This window comes from Manis pentadactyla, chromosome 5, assembly GCF_030020395.1.
Source record: "Manis pentadactyla isolate mManPen7 chromosome 5, mManPen7.hap1, whole genome shotgun sequence".
In the NCBI taxonomy this organism is placed as follows: domain Eukaryota; kingdom Metazoa; phylum Chordata; class Mammalia; order Pholidota; family Manidae; genus Manis; species Manis pentadactyla.
In genome coordinates this window covers 1,323,435-1,347,247 of record NC_080023.1, presented here as the reverse complement: position 1 = coordinate 1,347,247, position 23,813 = coordinate 1,323,435, and the positions used below count along the sequence as shown (strand labels likewise).

General features: G+C 58.5%; 1 protein-coding gene across 22 annotated transcripts in view; it reads left to right on the top strand.

Moving 5' to 3' along the window:
* ABLIM2 (actin binding LIM protein family member 2) overlaps positions 1-23,813 on the top strand; it is a 143,240-nt gene that overhangs the window by 17,974 nt on the left and 101,453 nt on the right. For 4 of the 22 annotated variants that reach the window (XR_008997636.1, XR_008997644.1, XR_008997643.1 and 1 more), the window contains exons 1-2: positions 4,337-4,584; positions 20,730-20,873. Coding sequence is in view for 1 of the 22 variants with exons in the window: in XM_036921337.2 (XP_036777232.2) it covers positions 4,461-4,584; positions 20,730-20,873 (268 nt within the window). In the remaining 21 variants the exon portion in view is untranslated. Of the gene's footprint in view, positions 1-4,332; positions 4,585-20,729; positions 20,874-23,813 lie in introns of those variants that run through there. The other 18 variants (XR_008997647.1, XR_008997646.1, XR_008997639.1 and 15 more) reach the window with 8 other exon arrangements.

Here is a 23,813-nt window from a genome sequence, read left to right as displayed (position 1 = left end):
GGGGGTGGGGCAGGTGCAGGAGGGTGGGACCGGAGGGCGGTGGTCCTAGCCAGCCTGGGTGCTGAGCTCCCGAGCAAGGTGTTAGGTTTCAGCCTGGGAGGCCATGTGAGTCCCCGGAGATGGTGCTCAGTGCTGGGGATCTGGAGATTAGCGTGGCAGGTGGGGGGGACACTGATGAGGGTGGGGCGGGGTCCCTGCCAGAAGAGAAGCTGGGGGTGGGCAGGCGAGGGACGCTGTCGGAGGCACAGAGGATAAAGCACGATGTGGGAGGGCGGCCTCTGTGCCAGCTGCTCCAAGACCACCTTGGTTTTGATGAACACGGTAAAGTCAGTATTCTCCGTGACTTGTGTTCTCCAGAGAGGAGCTGAAGGCCCAGCCCTGTCCCTGTGAATGTGACCTTATCTGGAAACAGGTTCGTTCAGATCCTGCTAGTTAAGGTGAGATCATAGTGGACTAGGGTGGGCCCCAGTCCAGTCCGACCAGTGTCCCTGTAAGAGGAGAGAGACAGACACAGAGACGCAGTGAAGGTGGAGTGACAGCAGAGGCAGAGGTTGGAGGAAGCCAAGGATGATCAGCCCTCGGCAGAAGCCAGGGGAGCAGGGAAGGGCCTCCCCACACATGATAGCGTGGGCCTGGCCTTGCTGACACCATTGTGCAGGGCTTAAGGCTCCCAGGAGTGTGAGAGACCTGCTTCTGCTGCATAAGACCCAGCCTGTGGTCAGCTGCTAAGCCACATGGGATGCTAATACAGTCAGAGCTGGGAAGGTACCAGGCAGTGCCAGGTGCTTTCACTGTCGCATCTCACAGGTGTCCCTGCAGTCCAGTTAGTAGGCATCCTTTCACAGACGAGGACGTGGGCTCAGAGAGGCAAAGCCTCTGTGCCAGTGACCCAGCAGCTGAGCAAGGGGGCCGGTGCAGATGCGTCTGCTGAGCTGCAGAAGGGGAGCAGCTGAGAGAGGGTGTCGGTGCGTGCTGTGGGGGGCTGCTGGCCGGTGCGGAGCTGTGGCTGAGGGCCGATGCAACAAGAGGCATCCTCTTTTCCAACTGTGAGGCATGGGGCTTCCAGGTGGAGGTGTCCAGCATGCCGCTGGTGCTGAGTGTTGAGTGCTCTGGATAGGCCAGGACTGCACCTTAAGAATCCTTGCCCAGGCACCAGGTGATGTCTCCATCTCTCCAGGCCTCAGGTTTTCTGCCCTTGAAAAGGTGTTGATGCTCTGTTGCTTCAAAGTCACCTTGAACATCTGTACTATGTGCCACAAAGCTCGCAGGCCCTTGATCCCATTTGTTTCTCCCCTTTTGAGTAACACAGCAAATGAAAGTGTGAGTAAGCGTGCGTGCTCCTGGCACCATGATGGGTGAACCAGCTGGGTGGGGAACCAGACTGGCACGTGCAGTGGGGGCTGAGCCGGGAGCGGGGCGGGCCTGCGCAGGGCCTTGGGGAGGCGGCGGAGAGACTGAAGCCCTCTGGGACTGTCACCACTTCCCTTCTGGTCAGAGGCCCCCACACTGCCTGATGAGCCAGGCTGCCACTGGGGCTCGGGCTGCGCAGGGCGGCGGGCGGCTGGAGGGCGGGCCCTCTTGAGGCGCAGCAGGGACCGTGGCTTAGAGCTGGAGGGTCCTCCAGGCACCCTTGGTGTGCAGAAGAGCACGCTTCTCTCAGACATCATGGCTTCACTCGGGTCCCCCGCCCTGGCAGGGCCACAGGTGTAGAAGGTGGGGTGGAACTTTCTACGCTGTGGGTGGCGACCCATTTGTGGACATGAAAATCAGTTCAGTGGGTCACAGCAGCATTTGTTATGTAAAAAGCTGAATGGATTGGAGAGATAGCAGAGCTCCTCACCAGTAGTAAGAGAAAGTACTGTTTGGTGAAAAAAACGTGTTACATCTTTAGGTACCATATAAACTGTCACTGCGTGTGGCAGGCTGGAAACTGGCCCTTCTGAAATACATGGTGTCATCCCTGGAACTTGTGAGTGCCACCTTATTTGGAAGCAAGAGTCTTTGCTGATGGGATTGAGGTAAGGATGCTGAGACGGGGAGGTGATCCTGGATTATCTGAGTGAGCCCCAAATGCAATCACAATTGGAAGGGGAGGCAGAGGAGGTCACGGACAGCCACAGAAAAGAAGGCAAGGTGACCAAGGGGATGGAGTTGGGGTGACACAGCCACAGGCAAGGAGCACAGAGTCTCCGGAAGCTGGAAGTCCGTTACAGCAGCCACAGGAAGTTCAGACGCTGGAATAAACAAGCCAGTCCTCAGCGGCAGTCTCCACGTCGCACCTCCTCCTGGGTCATCAGCAGGCCCGGATGATTCTCTTCCTATAAAGGCAGAAGCAGAACGGGGCCAGCAGAGGCGTGTGAAGCCAAGACTCAGAACCAGGCCACCACATGACCTCCACAAACGTGCTGATGGCCACAACTGTCACGTGTTTGCCATGTGAGTGAACAAAGTTATGGGAGAGGAAGACACCCCCTCGCCCAGCTGCCTTGAGGAGGGTGAGGATGCAGAGAGAGCTCAAACCTCAGTCACCCCACGGGTATGCACACCTGTGCGTGCAGGGCCACATATGACCTGCATGTTGCTTTCTGTGTGCTGAGGTTGGAACAGTCTGGAAGCCACTGGCCAGTGACAGAGAACCAGCTCCAAGCACACGTCCCCGATGCCCTTGACCTCGAGGCTCACGGTTTTCTGGGTGCTGGTCTGCCTCTCCGTGACTTCCTGTGCATCAGCCTGGAAGCTTTCTGCTGGGGCAGGTCGCGCACCTCCCCGGAGCAAGGCCTGCCCTCTCTGACCTCACACAGCCTGCCCCCTCTGCCTGGCGTGCGTGACCAGCTGCTCCTTGGCCTCTGTGTCCCTGCTGGGGCTCTCCTCCAGAGCTCCCCCATCAGGTCCCCAGAATGCCCACTGCCCAGGGGAACCAGGGCACAGGGGAACCATGTCACACCCCATGGGTCCCTCAACCTCCACCCAACTCTCAGGCTCAGTACCTACAACCCCCGTGCTTACCAGAGCTGCTTCTGTCCCGCCTGCATCTCTGCCTCGGTTTCCTCTTAGGGAAGTAGGGCTGCGGCAGCTCCTGCCTCAGGTTTGAGGCAGCCAGTGGACTTGCTGAGCCCTCAGCCAGATGTTGTCACTGTCCTCACTGTGCCGCCCTGAGCTGGGCACAGAGCCGCAGGGCACCGACTACAGACTGAATGAACGGGGACTCACTTGCCACTTAGGCCCTGAGATAGAGGCTTCGGGCCAGCATGACTAATGAAGGTGAGATCAGGCCTGCTGGGCGAGGGAGCCCCCACTCTGGCTGCACCCGCTTTAGAGCCGATGGCATAGGTATTTGCTCTGGGTGCTGTCGAGGGGTCACTCGGCCCACCCAGGGCCGCTCCACGGGCCGAGCAGTGTGAAATGTGACTTGTGTTTCGGGGTGTGGCCCAAAGGCTCTTTCCTGCGGGATCCTGGCTTGGTGATCTAAGGACTGGGTCTGCATACATCCTGAACACCACTGACCAGGACAGTGCCTGTGCATTCTCTGCAGCCACACGCTGGGTCCAGGCAGCACCTAGTGCTACACGGCTGGCAGGTCAGGTAAGTTTCTACCTTGGAGATCTTAAAGCTGAAACTAGCAGAGCAGCACCTCGGAGAACAGGGGATGCCGTGGGGCCACGCAGTAGCCAGGTCTGGGCAGGGCCCCGGTGCTGCCGTTCATGTTCAGGGGCCTCCCGTCAGTCACGTGAGTTTCCCAAGCCTCAGTCTCCCCTCTGGCACACTGTGGCTATGTCTTGGGTTAAGTAGGTCCCCCCAGTATTCATGCCCACCCAGAAGCTTAGTGTGTGACCTCATGTGGAGTAAGAGTCTTTGTGGATATAATTAAGATAGGGATGGAGATGAGGTCATCCTGAGTTGGGGGGGTGCCCCGAATCTCAACTTTGGTGTCTTGATAAGAGAACGGTCCATGTGGGCACACAGGAGGCAGCCATGTAAAGGCAGTGGCAGAGACTGGATCGATGCCAACACAAGGCCAGGAGCGCCTGAGCCCCCAGGAGCTGGAAGATACAGGAAGGAGCTGTCCCTGGTGCCCTGGAGGGGGCAGCTGTGCCCACAGCTTAATTTGGGGCTTCCGGCCTCCAGACTGAGAGCCTGAATGTGTCATGAAGCTTTGCATGTGTTTGTGGGGTTGCTAGGCAGCCCCAGGGCCCTGGCACGGGCTGCCACTGTGACCACACTGGACCACGAGGGGTGGGTGAGCTCTCTCCTGCTGCCCCTGGCACACGCCGGCAGTAAGCGGGGCTACCCTCCCCAGCACCCACCCTGTGCCCCGCGCGGCTTTTCAAAGTCCCTTCCCCTATGCCTGGGAAACAGGTGCATCTCTGGAGCGTGGTGGGAGTCTATTTCAGTGTGCTGGGAAGGGGGTGGCCCCGGCGCCCTCGGGCATGAGGGTGGTGGCTGCCACGTGACCCTCTGACATGCTGTCCGGATCCGCGCCGGCCACAGAGACTCTCCCACTCGTCCAGCTGCTGTCCGAAGCCCCGCGGTGCCCGCGCTTCACGAGGAGGCCGCGCTCCATGGGGGTACCCGGAGGGGAGACAGGTAAAGCCCCGAACTGCCTTCTAGCTGAGACCTTCTGGCAGGGAGGAAGGCTGGCTTTTCTAGCTGGAAGTCTCGAGTCCTACAGGTAAGCTGTGGGGGTCTGACATGAAGGGGGCCGCCTGACTGAGCTGCTGTTTTATGACTGTAGTGAGGAATCAGCGCTCATGAGTGCCCACGTGGGTCCAGCTTCAGGGGCTTTCTTACGGACTCTTGACCATGTCCCTGTGGAGTGACCCAGTTTAACAGGTGACCCGCTGAGGCTCAGGGAAGGGGAGGTTCCGGTCCAACATCACGCAGTGGTGGGCATCAGAGGCAAGAGTGAGCTCCAGGGCCCTCTGACCCCGCTGTCTGGCCAGGAGTCCTGGGGCCACAGCCGCTGCACCTGCCGTCTCCCCCATTCCTTCCTCCTTCCTTCCTTCAGGGCGGAGATTCTCCACCAGGCTGGTTTTGCTCTTCAAGGGACATTTGGCAATGCTAGGAGGCAGTTTGATTGTCATGACCCCGGGAGGGCGTGCTCCAGGTGCCTGGTGGGTGGGACCAGGCCAGCTGCTCAACATCCCCCAACACAGAGGATGGCCCCCTAGAAAAGAGCTGTCGGGCCCAGAATGCTGGCTGAGCCTGAGTGTGCGGGGGCTCTGGCCGGGGCCCTCACCCTGCAGCTCCTCACCTCCATTCCCAAACTCCACCCTGGGTCCTGGCTTCCGTCCGGCACTGGGTTCGGTGCTCAGTGGTCGTCTCACGTCTGAGCAGCTGGGACAGCACCTCTCATCCCCACGTCATCCATGTCTCCCCAGTGGGCTGCACACCCCAGGCCTTCTGTGGAAGGGGGGAGCCCTCGGCTGTGGCAGCCGCAATGGCCTAGAAACCAGGCAATGAGCTTCCAGCCCCGGCTCTGGCCTCACCTCACTGTGTCCTGGTCGGGGCACGTCACCACTCCTGGGGGCCTCAGCCACCTGTACAGAGCAGCCGGTTATGGCTCCTGCCTCCCAGGGTGTGTGGGTGAGCACAGCAGACACTGGACATGTGTTTCCCCAAAGCCAGTAGCTGTGGGGGCCCTCTGGCTAGCCAGCCCCACCCCTGGGGGACTTCGTGGGGTAGCTGACCTTAGAGCACTGGTTGGCTTGGGGTCAGGGAACATCCCTCTGGCCTGGTCAGTGTACTGGATTGCTCTGAAAATACCAGCAATTCTAAGAGCTGAGACATGTGACTCTGTCCACTTCTCAAATGGAATTTCCATGCCGGGGCTGGGTGGGTCTCCCTGCTCAGCCGAGCACACCGTGTCCTTCCCACCCTGGGTGTTCTTACCAGGTGGCATGCAGTAACGCTGATGGGGAATGCAAACAGTAGGAATATTGAAAATGACATAAATCCAGTGAAATCAGCACCATTGTTTCTGATTCACAGATGAAGAAATGGCATCTTGTGATACAAATGGCAGTAAGGGAAATGTGATTCTTTTTATGTAGAATTACGGTAAGGAACAAAACTGAAACTATAAAACTCTTAGAAGAAAACATAGGGATAAATCTTTGTGATCTTGGATTAGGCAATGGTTTCTTAGAAATGACACCAAGAACACAAGCAAAAACCAAAACAGATATAAACTAAATTTCATCAACATTCAGCATTTTGTGCTGCAAAGAACACTATGAAGAAATGAAATAACTCACAGAATGAGAGACAATATTTCAACCATGTCTGATCAGGGACTTGTATCAAGAATATATAAACAGCTTTCCTAACTCAATCATATAAGGCAATCCAATTAAGTGAACAAAAGATCTGAATAGACATTTCTCCAAAGAAGATTTACAAATAGTGAACAAGCCCATAAAAAGATGCTAAACATCATTAGCCATCAAGAAAATGCAAATCCACAGTGAGATACATCACACCTGCTAGGATGGCTACAATCAAAAGGGCAATAACCAGTGTTGACAAGGATGCGGTGATTTGGACCCCCCAGTCCTGGCTGCTGGTGGGAGTGAAAAACGATTCAGCCGAACAGGAAGCCAGCCTGGTTGGTCTTCAGATCGTCAAGCACAGTGTCACCAGGTGAGCCAGCCATTCCCTCCTCAGTGTGTCCCCAAGAGAAAGGGACACGTGTCCATGCAAAGGGATTGTGCTCGAGTGCTCACAGCAGCTTATCCCTAGTAGCCAAGAAGTAGAGACAACCTGAAGTCTTCAGCTGAGAAATGGATACATGTGGTGTGGTCCCATAAGGGAATATTACTTGGCCATAAAAAGGACTGAAGCGCTGACACAGGCTAAAATGTGGACAGACCTTGAAAGCATGATGCTCAGTGTCAGAAGCATCACAGGAGATGACATATTGTACGTTCTATTTATGTGAAATGTCCAGAACTGGCAAATCTGGAGACAAGAAGTAGATTATCCAATGCCAGGGGCTGGCGGAGGGGGGAGTGGGGAGTGACATAATGGGCAGGAGACTTCCTTTTGGGCGAATGTCCTAATATTGATTGTGGTGACTGACACACAGCTCCTTCAATGAGCTGAAAATCATGGAACTGTTATGTTTTAAATAGGTGAATTGTATGGTATGTGAATTATACCTTGAAAGAGCTGCTGTTTACTGACGCCTTCTGCAGAGCTGGGTAGGTTCTGTGGAGGTGCTCAGGATATTGTTTTAGAGGGAGCACATTCCCATGAAAAGAATTATGCTCTATTATATCATGTTCTGTCATATCATATCATGGGCATGTGTGTGCATATGTATATAGGTGCATTATTTTTGCTGTGCATACAGAACTGCACAGTGGAAAGGCCACTGAGATGCTAACAGGGGGAGGGCCATGTCAGGGTAGGAGATTAGCAAGGGATTTTAATTTTTCTTCAGCCTTTATGTACTGCTTGGGTTTTTAATAATGAATAGTGTTACTCCTATAACCATAAGGAACTATTTCTGTCATTAAAACCAGAGGAAGCCTTGTCTCAGGAGGTGGGCAGTGTTGCCAGGCTGGGCTCCCGTGCAGCGCTGTCTGGCCTCAGAAGGCTGTACATCTATGGCCTGTTCACATTGAGCCAGGACCTGTCACTACAGACAGCCTGTGGGACAGGCATCAGTGAGCCCTGGCCTTCCTGAGTTTAGAGGCCAAATATGGCCTGTGGACACTGGTCTGTGTGCTGGGCCCTGTTGGTACAGATATATATGAAAAGCCTGCTGGAGCCCAGGGTTGGGAGAGTGTGCCCATGCGTGTTGCCCTGATGCGGCGGAACACGGCCCGTGCGTGCTCTCCCTGCCTGGCTCGGCTTCCCTCTGCCCCGGGCCAGCACTCCAGATGCCCAGTTTTAATTGGACACCAGGACATGCTTCCGCCACCACCAGCCTTCCCCGGATGCATGAATTGGGAGCACATGTGGGGAGCCGGAAGGGGCAGGGGAAAGGCCAGAAGAAACAGAACACCGGTCTTCTTACACAGAGACTGGGCCGTCCCCACCCCACCAGGTACAGGCTGCGTGATCTTGCCAAGTTCCCGACCATCTCTGAGCCTCAGTTTCCTTAATACCTGCGGCATGGTATTAAGGAAATACCTAAGGCCTTTCATGCAAGCTGGTGGCAGGACTGGAGTCAAGGTGCCCACACAGGAATGGGGACATCTGCCCGGCTGTCCTCGCGTCCACCCTGAGCCCACCTATGCTGGCACCATCTGTTTTCTTACTTGCTTTTCGAGCCAAGAATGATAGCAGGGCCTCTACCGCAGCCATAGCTGTGCCGTGTGCAGCTGAGCCCGGGTGGAGATGCCCCATTGTGACGGCATCCTGCCGAATGCCTGCAAGTGGGGTGGGACTGCCTGCGTCTCCAGGAAGGGGGAATCTTTGTACAGGAAGCCCACATGTTTCCCTTTGGGAGACATGCCCATTGATACCCTAGAGGTGCCGCTGGAGGCCTGGGCATGTGCTGGAGCCCGACAGTTACAGGCTAGCGGGGTGCATTGTGCTGGTGGTGTCACTGTCATGCACATTCTCAAACTCCCTCTGCTCGTTGATGCCTTGACAGGTGTGGGATTCGGAACAGGAAGGTGGGCTTGGCTTGCAGTGCCCACAGGCAGCACAAAAGAGGGAAACGTGGGTGTCTCAGGGAGGACAGTGGGGACAGACTGTTCCCAGGGCCTTCTCCAAAGCCACAGGCTGGCCCCAAACCGATGCACCCGCGATTACCCTCCCCGGGCCTCGCAGTCCTGCAGAAGAGGGAGTGACAGCTCAGAGGGGCAGAGGTGCGGGTTGCCCGTCAGAGGCAGGAACAGGGCCCTGGAAGCCTGGCCAGGCCATGCCGCAGGCTCCCCCTCCCTCCACGGATTCAGCCTGTGTCCACGCAGCCAACCTCCCAGCCTGGTGGCCGGGTGGCCTGGTGTCTGGCATGGTTGAGGATTCTGTGGCAAGGATGTTCAGGCCCACACTGAGGCCCCGTCATTAACAGTGCAGATCACGAAAGGGCCCTTGATGGTCACGGTCTGTGAAAATGTGACGGTTGTAGGGCTCAGCCGCCCTGCTGGTCTGGAATCCCGACACGTGCCACGGACAGAGGAGCCACAGCACGGGGCCCTGAGGAGCAGGTTGGGAGATTTTAAGTTGAATCTTGGAGCAGAGCCAGCATTTCCCTGTGGGGGTTGGAGGCTCCAGCACAACGAGACACTTTATGAGTTGGGAAAGGGTCCCCATGCGCCGTGCAAGCGCCTGCGGGGCCAGAAGTGTGCGGCCACCAGGTCAGGCGCTGGGTGGGGGTTGGGCAGGGATTGAAGACCCCAAGCAAGGCTGCCAGCTGGCAGGGAGGAAGACAGGGCGCTTGATTCCAGGCTCAGGCAGAGAAGGGCCCTCCCTGAACGCAGCTGGGTCCTGAGGGCAGGTTGGGGGATGTCTGAGACAAGCGCTGTGAGTGTGCCCAGTCCGGGCTGCCGGGAGCAAATGGCAAGGAGGTGTGCCGAGCAGGGATGCCCTGGAGGCAGGCACGGCTGCCAGGAGGATGGCACCTACCTGGGCGTGTCCCAGGCCCTCTTGCCTCCCCCAGGGGCAAGTCCTCCTCCATCCTCGCCCCATCTCCCCCCACAGCATCCTGACTTCCAGCCTGAGCAAGTCGCTTCACGTCCTGGAACCTGTGGATCCCCAACTCTAAAATGGTCCAGACAGGACAGTGCCCGGTTGTGTGGGATGAGAGGATAATTGTTGAGGGCAGGTGCAGAACAGGGCCTGTGCAAGGGGACAGTGTCCTTCTGGGACGCAGGGTGGGAGGGGTGGTCCAGGGGGAGTGCTTGGCTCCTCAGACCCCCTACCATCACCATCCTTGTCAGACCCAAAGCCAAGGGCTTTCCCAGGCCGTTCAGACATGCTGGTGGTACACAGCGGGGCAGCGAGGCCCCACCTTCAGAGCCCTGGGCAGGAGGGGGGCAGCTGGTGACCCTAAGCTGGCCATGTGCACCGGGGCATACTGGCAGGGCCCCAGCTTCATGGGCCCCCACGGTGGCATCCCAGGCAGGCGGCCTGGTGAGTGAGGGGCTCTGGCAGGATTAACTCGGCCCTCACGACCCTCTTGGTGGGAGCTGACAGCTGGGGCTTGGGATCTGTGGCCTGGGTTCAAATCCCAGCCGTGCTGTTCACCCATTTCCAGCTTTGTGACCTGGTCATTGATGGAAGTCTCCGAGTGCAGGGTCTGGCACTTATCCCAGGCACAGGAACTGAAAGATGAGGTCGTCACACACTAATTATTGCCCAGGCGATGCACTGTGCTGTGCTTTGAGTCACCAACTGCGTTCCCTGTTCCCATCGGATATAAGGAGTATTTACAGGCATCGGCTGTGTGCTGGACCCTGGGCATATATTGGAGACCCAGCTGAGGCCACCTGTGGTCCAGCAGTGGCTGCCCTGGCCCATGGCAATGTGACCTGGGGGACAAGCACCGGTGGGCCCCCTACAGCATGCCTGTCCTTTAAACGGGGAATCAGCACAGGGATGCGCAGGGCAGGTGGAGGCGTGAGGACACGGGTGGGGGGGCACACCCTGGCAAGCCAGAGAGGCTTTCTCTCCGGCCTTGGAGGGAGCCCTCCCTGCCCACACCTCCACCCCAGCCCGCTAGCCTCCAGGACGGTGACAGAGTAAGCGTCTGTCCTGGTTCTGGTCCGGCCACAGACTTCTGTGTGGCCTGGCTGGGCCCGCCTGGCATGGCCGCTGTACATGTGGGGAGGATGGGCCCAGATGTCTGCTAGGCCCAGACCTTCTGGAATGCCACCCATGAGATCCTCAGACGCCCCTCCGGTCAGGAAGTACTCGCTCTTCCGGAGATGAAATAACACCCTCGGGGACAGGCAGTGAGGGCTCTGGGACCAGCTGCTGGAAGCATGGGGGCCCCGGAATTGGCAGGAGCTTGTGCTGAGGTCTGCTGGGAGTGCCATGGCCAGCTGGCGCTCTGGAGGTCGCTCACTGCCATAGTGTCCTCACCCCTGTCCCCCAGGCCCCACGCACACACAGACCCCTGCAACCCCCGTCACCCATCAGCTCTGCCATGTCACCATTCTCAAAAAGCCCGTATGGGACGACACCTTGTCACTCTGCAGATGGTAAGCAGGCTTAGAGGAGGGACAGCGAGCTGGGACACCCCAGGCCTGGCCCCCCCAGGTCCTTCCACCCTCAGGGGTGAGGGATTCGTCTCTGGGGCTGCGGTAGCAACGTACTGCAGACAGGGGTCCTTAAACGACAGGCACTGTCACCGTCCTGGAGGCTAGCGGGCTGGGGTGGAGGTGTGGGCAGGGAGGGCTCCCTCTGAGGCCACAGAGAAAGCCTCTCCGGGCTTGCCAGGGTCTGCCCTCCCCGTGTCCTCACACCTCCGCCTGCCCTGCACATCCTGTGCCGATTCCCCATGTAAAGGACGGGCATGCCCGAGGGGGCCCACCTCAGGAGCTCACTTTACTTGACCACCTCAGTGAAGACCCTCTCTTCAAATGAGGTCATGTTCTGAAGTGTGGGGGTTAGGACTCCAACAGAAGAACTTGGGGGACCTGCTGTAGCCCGCCAGAGATGGGCTCCGAGGACCCCAGTTTGCTTGCTTGCACACTCTGTGTAAGCAGAAGGGAGACGACATGCCGGCACCGCAAAGAAGAGGCTTCTTGCAGGCTCGGCGAGGCAGCCTGGTGCCCCGCGGTCCTGCGTGTGTGGCCTGAGCCTGTTTATGGCTGAGGGTGACTTTGAATGTGCTCTGCCTCGGGACAGGAAGAGCCATGGGACTTGGAGATCCTTCCCTGACCTATCGGTCCCTGGGTCTCGAGGGGCTAACTGTGTGCCTGTCCCCCCCGCCTCCTGCTCTGGGCAGTCCCCGGGCTGCTGACCTGCTGGAAGGGACTCCAGCATGGGTACCCCCGCGAGGAGGCCCCACTGCCGGCAGGGTGACCCTGTGTCATGCGGGGATGGTGAGCATCAGCAGGATGGCTGGAGTTATGTCATTCATTCCCTGCCCAGCGCCGATCTCCAGGGGAGCACCACGATCCCAGCCTGGGAGGAACAGCCTTCTCAAGGGAGCAGGGGAGGTGGGCAGAGCCCAGGCAGGGCCGCAGACCCCACAGTGGGAGGCTCTGGTGGGCAGGGCCGCAGTGGGCGGGGCCTGCAGCGGGCGGAGGCAGGGGGCTGGACACGGGCTGCAGGCGCCCTGAGAGCAGGGTGAGTTGGCAGAGGAGGGTGGACCTGGGCCTGCATCCTGGCCCTGGCCCTCCTGGCCGTGGGGCTTTGAGCTGGTTGGTTCAGCTCCCTGAGCTCGGTTTCTGCCTCTACAAAATGGGCATGAGAATATCTGTCTCCCCAGTGGGCTCCAGGCTGCGAGAATTCCAGGCAAGGTTACACCAGACTTGGGGGATTTCCTTTCCTGGGTCAAAATAGCCAGCACCTCGGTGTAGGATCTCAGCTCTGGAGGGAGTGGTTGTACCGTCCCTGGAGAGGTCTGGAGTGAGCCCTGGGCAGGCCGTGTGCAGAGGGTGGCAGAAGGGCCACGTTCAGAAACGGGGAGGGGCTTGGGGGGTCCCGGTTGCAGCATTTGCTTTCCGTGGCCGCGTAACAGACCACCATTCCCCAGGGTCACGGTCTGGGGCTGACAGGTGCTGCGAGGTTCTATGGAGGCTGGCTGGTTTGGGAATATTGGGCATTTTACATACTCAGTTGCGTTTGCAAACATTTGGGCTCAAGCCCCACGTCTAATTCTTAGAGCTGATCGCTGGCCCTGGGGGCCGCAGTCTGGGGCAGGCCGGGGGCGAAGATGAGGAGCACATTCAGCTCGGGGGAGAAACCGGGGGCCACACACGTGGGGGCTCAGAGGGCGCCGGGTGACATCCAGCAGGGTTCCTGCTGTTTGATCCTGTAATTATTGAAATGGGTGTGGGTGTGGGTGTGGGTGTGGGTGGGGCCCCGGGGGCATCCCTGTGCCCTGAATTCAGGCGTCTGGTGGGGTGAGCCTCCCGTGGGGGGGCGTTCACGTCTGCCCCACCTCTGTGCCCTGGAGTGTGAGCTCCCTGGGCAGGGACTGGGCTTTTCCCTATGCCCCATGCCAGCCCAGAGAGTGGCAGGGCATGGGCACCCCTCTGCTGGACCGAGGACTGGAGGCATGATGTGCTTGGAGAGCCAGACAGGACCTCCACCCTGGCTGGTGGGGACAGCCTGAGACACACGAAGCCCACGTCCTGCGTTCCGGCTGCAGAGGGCCTTGGTGAGGACAGGCCAGCTCCAGAGAGCAGCTTCCTTGTTCGTGGTTATAATTAGCAGTCAGCCCTCAAGTAGGTTAAGAAGGGAGTTATTTGGTGTGATTTTGCAACATAGAACGCTCAGGGTGGGCAGCAGGAGAGGCCTGAACCTGTTCCTCAGCAGAGACACGCTCCATAAGGAGAGTGTTCCGAGGGCAGGGGAGGCGGGCCCTGTAAAGCACTGGGCTTTCGGTCGGGAGAGTGGTCTGGCAGGATGCGTGAAATCAAGGTGCATGTGCCTTTGTGCCAGTGACTTCATATTTAGGAAAGCAGCCTAAGAAGCACCTGTCCCAGCGGGCATGCTAGTTGAAAGGATGCTTGCAGGCAGGTGGGGAGTGCGTACCACCTCCTGTCCAGGCCTAGGTCTCCCCTAGAGGCACACGTTCTCAGACCTGGCCTCTGGCCCCAGCCGGGCTTCCAGGCCAGGAGAGGCACACGGGCCTGTGCACAGGGCAAGCCAGTGCTGTGATGGAGATGAGCATGGTGACGCACGCTTGCTGAAGTCCCAGAAGGTGCCTGCCCACCTCATGACCCCTCTTACTAGAAGCCCTCCCTGCTGTGCCTGCCCACAATCCTGTGCCTCCCTCCACAGTTCTCTGCCCACTGTTACAGTTAGAAGTCACGGCCAAGAGGGAGGGCAAGACCGCTCACCCTGGGCCCCCTTCTGGGTATATTCAAGTCTCTAGAGTGGATGTGCACGTGTGGACTTCTGAGGCTCGTGGAATGAACATAATCATAAAATTTGGAAGCCCAAGTTAGTTGTTTGCATCATACAAACAGCAGAATGGAGAGCCCTGCAGAATCATCATGGCTGATGTGGCGGGGTTCCAGTTAGAACCCCGAGTGCCTGGGGGCTCCCACTCCTGATGTCAAGGTGGATTTATCTCCAGGGCAAAGCTTAGAAAGCAAGACCAATGTGGCCTGTGGTTTTTCACCAAGCCAGGAATGCCTGCTGGGGTCCAGTGTTAACTGGGCCTTTGGAGAAGGGACATAATAAAATGCGGAGCCAGTAAGACAGCAAAAATGAAGAGTTGGGCAAATCCCCAAGGATCACAGTGATACTCGCCTGGCTGCCTGGGATGCGAGGGGGGAGTCCCTGGGACGAGAGGGGCATCTGGCCCTGCCTGAGCCCCCTCAGCACGGGGTGGCCCCCTCCTGCTGCCTGCCACACCAGCATGGTGGTGAGTGTGCACAGTCATCTCCCCCGATGCTGGAAAGCCCCTCTGTTCCTCTGCTGGTTGAATTAGCAAGCACCTGGCTTGCAGACCAGCAGGTGGCTAAGACGCTGGGCAGGGCGTCAGGCACACCTGAGCAGGGGCCCAACCAGCCCTTCTGTAGGCCCCATATCTGAGCTTCAGCGTCCTCATCTGCAAAGTGGGGGTGAGAGACCATTCCCCTGGGGTATGATATGTACCAAAGGAGGAAATGTCCCCATGGGCTCTGGGCACTGGTAGGTCCTCTGACGCCTGCCAGGCGTGTGAATGAATGAACCAGCCGGCAATGATTAGAATAGCTTTGTTGTTTAGTATTTGGCACCGAGTGACCTTTGGCCAAGCGCCTGGCAGTGCTGACTTCAGAACGAAGTCCCGGGGACTTGCAGAGGTTTCCTCAGCTTAGGGCACCTGCAGATCAGGGTGGGTGCTTTGAGCAGGAGGGACAGGGCCCTCACTGTTACCTGAACTGACGAGGACCACACGGAAGGGGACAGAGACAGCACAGGGCATGCGGGCCGAGTGGTACCACAGCTCCCTTCCAGGTCTGCTGACTGGAGAAGCGTGGGATGTTTGGTTGTAGCATCTTGAATGATGTCAGGTTGGCAAATTTCTATGAACAAAGAAGGAAGTCACCCCAGTTGGGTCTGTACCAGTGGAGTGGAGAGGAGAATTAATGTGTCTGGTGGGTCAGTACAGCGGAAGCATGTTCCCCCAGCATGTGGGGTCGAGGACTCTGGAGCCCAAACCCTCAGAGTAACAAAAAAGCAAGCCCACTGTGGATAAAATGAGAGTTCCTGTGGCCAGGATTCTCACCTAGCCCTGCTTGACTAGCTCCCTGCACACCTGTGGGCATTACATGGCTGTTGACTCTATATAAAGAGCTCCTATATAAAGACTCTATATAAAGGGCACAACACGGTGGCAGGGCTGCAAGGCTGCAGGAGAGCAGAGCAGAGGCTGAAGTGGTGGCAGCGCAGAGGGCAGAGGCCTGGAGGACGGCTGTGCGGACAGAGGGGCCCAGAGGACGGCTGTGCGGACAGCTGTGCAGAGGCCCAGAGGACGGCTGTGTGGACAGAGGGGCCCAGAGGTAAGAGCCCTTGCAGCATACAGACTCGCTCTGAGTGAACGGGATTCTAGTGACTGGCCTGCCACCTGGAAATAAAGTTGGGGATAACCCTTTCGCCCCAAAGAGCATTCTGCTGTCAATTTTCTTTGGTCACATTGAATCCACAGTGAACTTGCCCAGAGCTGAAACCCCTTGGCAAGACATCCACTGATGCTCCCACCTGTTGTCCTGGGGCCTCACCACCAGGATGGACACCAGATCTGAGAGCCTCACAGTGACATTAGCAGGGGTATTTGCAAGGTTCGGCCACTGGCCCTGCTCTACTCGAGGGTCCCACGTTTGGGAATACTCATCCCCACTTTATAGGGGAACAGCCAGGGAGGGGCACGGCCAGGACCGCACAAACTGTCCCCTTCCTGCTCACCCACCCTGCCACCCCACTGAGGAGGGCCAGCACGGGAAGCAAATCTAGGAGAATCTACCTAGGAGGCCAGCATATAAACAAAGGCATGGCCTTCTGGGGACTTCCCGTCCTCTTTCTGGTGGCCCTGCCCTGCTCTCTCTCACCCCCAGGGGCAGGTCCGCCTCTGAGGCCTGGAAATACCCACGCCAGCAGCTGTCATTCACCGACACCTGTCTGGCATGGCAGGTGTTTTCTTTCACCACTTTAATGGAGTCTGAAAAGTTCCTACAACTTACAGATGTGAATGCTGAGGCTTCTTGGAGTTTGTCGGCTCTCCAAGATACTGCTGCCTCCCTGGACACGGGTCCAAACCGGCTCCCGTCCCAGCTCCTCACAGCACGTGGCTCCTCCAGACCGTTTCTGGTGACAGAACAGGACTGTGGCCTGCAGGGATCACGGGCTGCTGGCCCTCGGTCAGAGTGGGCAAGCCACCTCCCTCCTTGTGTTGTTTTTACCAGGAATATTCTTTCTATTCGCGTGAGGCTCCCCGGCACTGGGATTTCATTATCACGGAGGGGTTGGAGTCACAGCCCTTGTGTGACTCAAATTCGTGGTTTATGTCACTATCACGGTTGAGGACGTGTTCAGTCCAATGTCGGAGCCGATCTTGGAAGTGCGGCGAAGTGAACCTGTGCACCTGTGGCTCCACTCCGTGTGTGGCACTTCTCTCTTTAAAATTTTTTCCCAGATTTCATTTCTTAGAGTAGTTTTCAGTCTACGGAAACATTGAGCAGTAAGTAGAGTGTCCCCCTGTACGCCCGCTCCAAGTCCCCATTTCCCCCATTATTAACATTTTGTATTGGGGTGGTACATTTGTTATGATCGATGACCAATTTTGATGAATCATTATCACAGTCTGTAGCTTACATCGGGGGCCACCCTTGGTGGGGTACATTCTGTGGGTTTGAACAAGTGCATAATGACATGTAGCCCCCATACGGAATGATACAGAGCAGGCTCCCTGCCCTAAAACTCCCCTGCGCTCCACTGGTTCATCCTTCCCCCAAAACCCCTGACAAACCACTGATATTTTCACTGTCTCCAGAGCTTTGCTTTTTTTATACCATCACATAGTTGCAACGATGCAGCCCTTCGGACCAGCTTCTTCATAACCACTTAGTCATATGCATTTAAGGACCTCTGCAGGGAGCCTGGCCGGAACAGCCCATCCCTCTCTCGGGAACACGTGGAGAAACCCCTGGGCGCCGCACTGCGCAGGTCCAGATCTCCTTGCAGGGTGCGTACCAGCTGGGCCGCCTCTCCAGGCCTCAGTGCGCTCAGCGGCAGCAGGGACACAGCACGCACTTGGCGGGCTGCTGCGAGAGCACGCCTCGCACGAGCTCCCGTCTGCAGGGCCGACCTGCAGGGAAAGGCATCTCCTTGCAATAGGGCAGCTGCAGGAGGTGCAAGAATGAGCTCATCTTGGGGGGAAAAGGCCCGTGCCACCCCCAGGATTCACAGATGCGACCCCAAGGGCAAGCGGGCAGATGCGGGCTGGAGGGAACACCTGCAGGTACTGGAGGCCGCGCCTGCCCGGGACACAGGCCTGTCCCCATGGTGCAGTGTCCACTTACTACCGCCAGAGGGCAGCACCACCACCCTGGGCGCCGGGAGTCCAGGTGGGTGCAGCTGGGGCCTCCGAGCAAAGCCTTGCCTTAGAGCAGCGTCCCCCAAACCGAAGAGATCCCGGTAACCAGGGAACTGGTGATGTCAGGCTGTGTCTTCTTGAAAATGACAGTAGCTATTGTGCATTGAACGTGTGGGGCCTGCCGCCTACTAGGGAAACATTTTTGCCCGTTGCCCCGTCAAGCCCCCCCGGGTGCAGGAGCTGTGGGCCGAGGGCGGATGGGCGCACGGTGGGCGCGTGGGAGGCTGGGAGCTCCGGCCGCAGAGCGGAGGAGGCGGAGCTTGGGCTGCACGGTCTCGAATGCGGCCGCGCTGCCCCCGGGGTCTGACGGGGTCCCCAGTGTGGTCGGTGCGGCGTTTCCCCCACACTGGGTTCGCGCCACGTCCCGGCAGTATAGACACTTGCCTTCTCTGCCCATGGAGAGATGACAGCGTATCGTTCTTTGTGTCTGACAGAGAGGAGAAGACAGTGTCGGCGATCTGTGTGTCCCTCCCCACCCCCGCCCTGCCCCTTGATCTTGATTTAGCCTCTGCTGTGGACCACGTGGCTCGGCCGCCTGTCAGCCTCACGGGAGCCTGGGTGGCCCCAGGCCCCGCACAGGTTTCAAGCCCAGGCTCCCGTGGGTCATTCTACTTGGGGAATTTTAAGTTCAAGCCTAGGGAGCCCTTGTTCTCTGCCTGCTCCCCCCAATTTTATCAGTAGTGAAGTAATGATATCACTGCTAAATACTGGAAAAAGTTTCTGCAGTTATTCTACAGGAAAAAGTAGCAGCAGCAGGCGCAAGCCTCCTGGGGACATTCAGCCCAGAGCGGGAAATGGCACCCCAGCTCTCAGGCCGGCACACGGAGCTCATGGGGTCCTTGCCGGGTTCTGCGCCGTCCCGTCCGCTGTTTGGTTTCCTGACTGTGGAAACGCGAGGCAGGCGCGGACACTGGGCCTGTGTGCCCAGCGCGAGGCCACACCAGCTTTCCTGCCACTCCTTTCCTGCACCTGCCTCCGCAGGCAGTGTGGCTTCTCGCCCCCAGACTGCTGGCACCCCGCTACCCTTGGGGTCTCCAGAACTCTCCCCCTCAGGCCTGCTGTCCCCGGAGCGGCCCAGGTCCTCATCTGTGCTGTGCCCTGTCCAACTTCACACTAGGGGCAGGGACTGCAGAAGAGGACGGGAGTCCCGCTCTGGCAGGTCAGGGGCTCTGGGCCGGGGCCGGACAGGCTGGACACGGTGGAGACGGGCCTCCTCTGTCTGATGTCCACCTCCCCGTGTTCAGGGGGAGAGACCTTCCAGGCCTGGGGCTCCGTCAAGGCTGGCCTTAAGAGGTTGCATAAATGTGTGTGGTTGTGTGTGTGTGTGCAAATACCCTTCACCCTCCAGTAAAGTATGGCAGGTGCTTTCTGGGCTGCGCACATCCCCTGGGCCCACCTTGGGCTCTGTTGCTGCCAGGTGGGCACCTCACCTGAACCTGCCAACTTCCCACCTCAGGCGCTCCAGCTCCCGGCTTCTGTGCGTCAGGCCCCCACTAATCCTGGGAGCTTCACTCAGGCCAGACCACGTGGCCCAGAAAAGCAGGGCAGGGAGCTCGGCCTGTGGGGCAACCCTCACCCAGGGGGCAGGAGGCAGGAGGCAGGATCAGGGCCCAGCCTCCCTTCCTCCTGAGTGTGACCTGGGATGCATACTGCCTGGTTCCCTGCAGGGCCCGGGGTGACCAGCTCAGTTACACACCCTTCACTGCCTTCCACCCTCCCTGTCTATCCTCCCTGCCACCTGGGATCCCCAAGATGCACCACCTGCATCCCGTCCTTGTCTCAGCCTCAGGCCAGACGAGAAAGGAGGGTGGCATTAGGAGATGCAGAAATAGTGAAGACCCCTGCCCGTCCCCCCACTGCAACACACACATATGCACATGAACACACACACACACACACACACACACACACACACACACACACACACACACGAGAAAGAAAAAGGCTGATAACTAGGAGCTGCGGCAGGTGGGGGTTCAGTCACTGTCACCTGCCACTCGCATTCAGCAGAGATTCAAAGCCAGGCAGAGGAGCGGGAGCCTTCCTGGAGGAGGGCAGGGGGCTGGTGTGCCTGACGGAGGCTGGGGGTCACTAGGAGGGACATCCCGGTGACAGACTAGGGGCAGGTGTGGCTTTCTTGGGTTGGTCTTGGGATGGAAGTGGCCCCAGCCTGCCTGGGCCCCACATGGGCCGTGTCCTCTGCCTGGCAGGGCCTCATGCTACCCCCAACACCACCATCTAACCAGGTCCTACTTGCACTGAAGTGACCCCACTGGGGAGAGCTGACCCCCAGCCCTGCGCCTCCACCACCCCCAGCTCCGCCCCTTGGATCTGTCACTGTTGTTAGCCCGCTGTCAGTACCACTGGGCTGGTGCTGCTCAAGGTGTGGACCCACTGTGGACCCCAGCATCCTGCACGCTGGCCTCCACCAGGCTGTCAGAGGATGTGCATGGGCCCCACCCAGACCCCAAGGGCCCCACAGTTGGGCCCTTTCACCATCTGCCCTGACCCATCCCACCAGGGTTATTAGTGCTTCATAAAAACCCCAGGCAGTGGTGGCTTTAGGAGGTCAGTGTCCCTGGGACACAGAGGGAACTTGAAGCAGGCTCACAGGAAGACCAGGGTTGTGTACCTGTGGAAGAGAGGAATCTGGGTCCGCTGTGCTCACCGGGGGCCTAGCTGCCGAGGCCCCTCGAGGGCCAGAGCTGTGCCAGGTCAAGGCAGCAGGGAGCTGCCCTTCGGGAGGGGGTTGTGAGCTCCCCGTCACTGCTGCTGTGCATACAGGGATGGGGACAGATTCGCACACCGGCTGGGGCTGGCACAGACAGGAGCCCTTACTGGGGGTTGGACAGCTGGCCTGTCCATTATCCTCTTCCCACTGGTCCTTGAGGAGAAGATGAGCCTGTCCCGCGATATCCTCTGGGACTTGTGCTGGGTGCGTGGGCACCTTTGCACCTGGCTGGTTTGCTCGCCCTGTGCCCAGCACAGCCACCCTTTAACATGGCTCCTCTTGTCCTGACAGTGTCGGAGCCCCAGGCTGGTCACAGCCCCCTGGAGAAGCCGCCCAGCACGGCGATCCTGTGTGACACCTGTGGGAACGTGTGCAAGGGGGAGGTGCTGAGGGTCCAGAACAAGTATTTCCACATCAAGTGCTTCATCTGCAAAGGTGAGTGTCTGTCCTCAGTCTGGGCTACAGCGGCCGCAGGGACAGCCCCGAGGTGTGGCCTCCAACCCAGGCCTCCCAGCTGGGGTTCTGAGCCCCGGAGTCTCTGGGAAGCTTGTTAACTGGGATCCTGGGAAACCTCAGGGTCCAGAATCGTCATATAGCTTGTGAGTTTTTCATCACGGCCTGTGTCCCTTGCGGGTGCGCCATGGGAGTGGGGAGGGATGGAGAATGGGGTCCAGGCCCCGGGGTGGGACACTGTGCCCAGCGTCCGAGGACTCAGATCCAGTGGCCAGAGCAGAGTGGCCACCTGGGCCCCAAAGCCAGGAGGCCAGGGCTCACTGTGGGCGGTGTGGACGCAATGGGCAGGTGCATAGGTGTGTATTTACATTTAGTTTCCTAAAAATATATGAAGAATAGAATTTGGGGGGAGGGGGGGCAAATCAAGCCAATTTGAGGCAGTATCCAAACCCCCAAAATTTGTAGTTTTAAAGGAGTTCTGTTGATGGCACGTCTCTGCAAGCACAGAGTCCTCAAGACCTGCTCTCCCGCGGGTGCTGTGTCCTCCACGGCCACCAGAGAGGCACACAGCATTGCCCATAATGACCCAGGGACCCCTAGGACCCAGGAGCCATGAGGGTCTGCTTCTTCATGGGCAAACACAGCGGGAAATACGCCACATATACATGATGAAGTGATGTGATTTTTGTAGCTATTCCATGGCCCTGTCAAGCCGGTGTCGGCTCTTGCGCCTCACTTCCCCGACGGTCTCAGGAACCCCCTCCTGTATCAGCCTGGTGGGTGGGCCTGGAAGTGCTAAGGAGTAAGAGGGCACGATTCAGCTCTGACCGGGGAGGTCTGGCGCGGAGATAGTACAGCGCCCCCCACTGTCCAGACGCACGGCATTCAACACCTTGTGGGCCAAAGGGTGCGGAGCGAAGAGGCGAGAGGCACTCACCGCTGGTTCACATGGAAAGCGTTTTGGGTTCTCAGACCCTCAAAATCACCCCTTGTAGGCTTTCTGATAACAAAGGGCACGTCTCACCAGGATGAACAAAATAATGGGGCTGAAGCACGATGCTCACAGACAGCTCAGAGCCCTTGGGGCTTGATGCTGAGCATCCTTCCTGGGGAAGGAGCTTGGTGGGGGCCCCCTCCCTGCCCGGGTGTGCGCGGCCCCTGTGAAGCCTCTCTGCAAAACCCGCACTGGACCCTCTGGTCATTTTAGCAGTAAAAACCAAGGGCTGGGTGTGGGGAGGGGTCAGGGAAGGATCCGGAAGCTTCCAGAGAGGGCTGCACAGAGGAGATGGTGTTCAGGCTCCTACTCGGTGATAGGTCCGTGGGGGAGGCAGCCCTTCCAGGATGCAGGGGCCGCGAGCACGCAGTGTGGGGCGGGGGGCAGCCTGGACCGTGGGGAGGGCCAGGGTTTGACTGCTGAGTGCAGGAGCTGAGGCTGGGGGCTGGGACTGCTCCCCATGCCAGCAGCCCCAGGAGGGGCGTGTGGCTGTCCCCTGGGGAGCGGCAGCTGAGGCCTGGCGCTGCAGGAGCTCGGTCAGGGCTGGACCGCAGGCCTGCGTGTGGCCCCTGGATGAGGCGCTTCCATCCCGGGGCTCCGTGGAGGTGCCTTCTGGGAGCGGGGCAGAGGCGGCAGGGAGAGCGAGGCTGCAGGGGGGCCGCCCACCCCGGAGCTGCTTGGCCTATGGCCACATCATGGTCTCGGGCTCTGGGTGAAGACTGGATTTTGAGTCCTGCTGTTTGAAGAGAAAACGTGAAAACTGTTGAGGGTCGAGTTCATTCTCCTCGTCCCCTGTCCCCACCGCAGCAGAGAATTGAAGGGCAGAGACACAGGAGTGAAGCAAAATGAAAATTTTATTCAAATACACTCCAGAGGAGGAGTGGGCTAGAGTCAAGGTAAAGGCAGGTTTATTTAAGGCAAAAAGGTGCCACTCAAAGAAAGGAGAGAGTGGGCAACCTCAGAGAAGAGGCGCACCTAGGGGCCTACTGTCTTTTAAGGCTTTCAAGAATGGGATACAGGTGAAGGGATGGGGGGCCATAGGCTTGTCACGCGGTCTCATGATGTCTGTCTCTGGTGAGAGACCGTATGTCATTATCCATGGTCAGTCCTCTAGATAATTCTGTAAGATAAACTTAACACAAGGAATTTACTGATCCTGTTCTTCTCCAAGGTAGTGGTTACCCCCAAGCCCTGGGAATTTATCAGTTAGGACTGCCTGCCCTCCCCTAAGATCTGGCTGATTACCAAAGAGTATGTTAGGAATCTAACTTCTCAACTCTCTGCTTTTAAAATGGAATCTTAGATTTAAGATAAGTCTCTCCTGTTCTTCTCAGCACTTTTAGGAAATTTACTCATGATGCCTGTCCCCTGTCCCTGCCCTGTCGCACCTGCATTCCACTGGCTAGAGCAAGTCTCAAGGCCCGCCCCGACTCGGAGCACGCGGGATGAGCGCACACTGCAAGGGTGTCAACTCTGGGTCCCTGCTGGCTCTGGGCTCCTCTGGTCAACTCCCTGCATTCTTGCTGGGCCCACCCTCTTTTCATCTCACTCCTATCTGCCTTTCTGCCCAACAAAACCCCTAGCCAGGCCTCCTCTGCCTCCAGGCGGAGTGCCCCAGAAATGGCCCCGATGCCTTCTGGACCTGGAGGAGGTCAGAGTGCAACAGGGGAGTTCTGGGGGACCTGGCACGGGCCAGTGGCTTGGGGAGGATGGTGAGGCTGCCAGCGCAGCCAACTCTGGGACCCCTCAGGGGCTGTGCCATTTCTGGCAGGGGTGGGAGTGCCCTCGGACCCTGGGTCTGAGGCCAACCCCCGCCTGCCTCCCCGAGGGGCTGCAGCTGCACCCATGGGCCTGGGCAGCTGGCAGGAGCATCATTGAGGTGACCTGGTGCCCCCATGATCTCCCGGATCCAGGGTCCCCCGAGCACC